The sequence below is a fragment of the Etheostoma spectabile genome, chromosome 24 (genome assembly GCF_008692095.1).
Source record: "Etheostoma spectabile isolate EspeVRDwgs_2016 chromosome 24, UIUC_Espe_1.0, whole genome shotgun sequence".
NCBI classification, from domain to species: Eukaryota; Metazoa; Chordata; class Actinopteri; order Perciformes; family Percidae; genus Etheostoma; species Etheostoma spectabile.
This window is the reverse complement of record NC_045756.1, coordinates 15591109-15592104: the sequence shown is the minus strand read 5'-3', so window position 1 is coordinate 15592104 and position 996 is coordinate 15591109. Positions and strand designations below refer to the sequence as shown.

At 42.1% G+C, this 996-nt stretch overlaps 1 protein-coding gene and 1 pseudogene across 1 annotated transcript in view; both read right to left on the bottom strand.

The window, feature by feature from the left end:
* The window catches only part of LOC116673702 (gastrula zinc finger protein XlCGF8.2DB-like), a 325201-nt pseudogene that overhangs the window by 108894 nt on the left and 215311 nt on the right, over nt 1-996 (bottom strand).
* LOC116673711 (neoverrucotoxin subunit alpha) overlaps nt 727-996 on the bottom strand; it is a 1193-nt gene continuing 923 nt past the window's right edge. The window contains exon 2 of the mRNA XM_032505945.1: nt 727-989. Coding sequence (XP_032361836.1) covers nt 763-989 — 227 coding nt within the window. The 3' untranslated portion in view covers nt 727-762. The remainder of the gene's footprint in view (nt 990-996) is intronic.

Below are 996 nucleotides of genomic sequence, written 5' to 3'. Positions count from 1 at the left end.
ACTCTATAAACATCAGCAATGTCCTCAACATGTAACATCAACTCTCTCATTAATACAGTAGTCAGTGATGGAACCCAAAGTGGAGGTTGAGGTACAGACGGGTCAATTTAAAAAAAGTAAGTCACAAAGAAGAAAAGGAACAAAATGTTAAATAAAACCCTTCTTTTACATGAAATGTGAGTAATATTTCAACATACAGGTGTTGACAAAGAAATTGAGTTTTGATATACTCCCTGTATCTTAAATATCAAGTAGTAAGCAATGAAAATTTAAACTGATTAGAAATGTGTGAAGTACCAGCCAGTTTTAGAATAAAGGCTGTGCATCAACAAACACACACACACACACACACACACACACACACACACACACACACACACACTAAATGTAAACCCATATTCTTTTTGACAGACCAAGAATCTGAGATATATTTGTTATTACTCCTATTCAATTGGACACAGGTACGCATTGTTTTGTTCATAACGGACGGCGAGTCCTGGGTGGACAGGCTCCGTGAATGTGGTGCGGATGGTGTAGAGGTGCCTCAGTGTGTTAGAGGAGACTCTGTAGAAGGACAGAGTGCCAGCAGGCCAGTCCAGATACACCCCCACTCTGCGACAGCCTTCAGAGGGATAAGGACTGGTCCACAAAAACACATTATTGTTCTTTGCAGCAAGGTAGTTTACCATGAATGCATTTTGATTTTGGAAAGTTCACGATTGGGTGTTACATCCAAAATCACTCTCTGACTCAGATTTTCTATTAATGTCCAGCAATTTTAACATTACAAATACTGGTGGGATCCCACCCCGCCTCCCAGTAATGCTGCCCAGATAAGCTCTCTTTGCACAACACCTGGTGGTTGGATGCAAACCTCTCTGGGTGATCAGGGTAGGACTGCTGTGCTCCATGTGTTGCCTTCTTGTTTCCCTCAGACAGAGTGAGGTTGCAGTTTGCAGTGTTTGGGTCCAGGTTGAGATCACAGGCATCTGATGG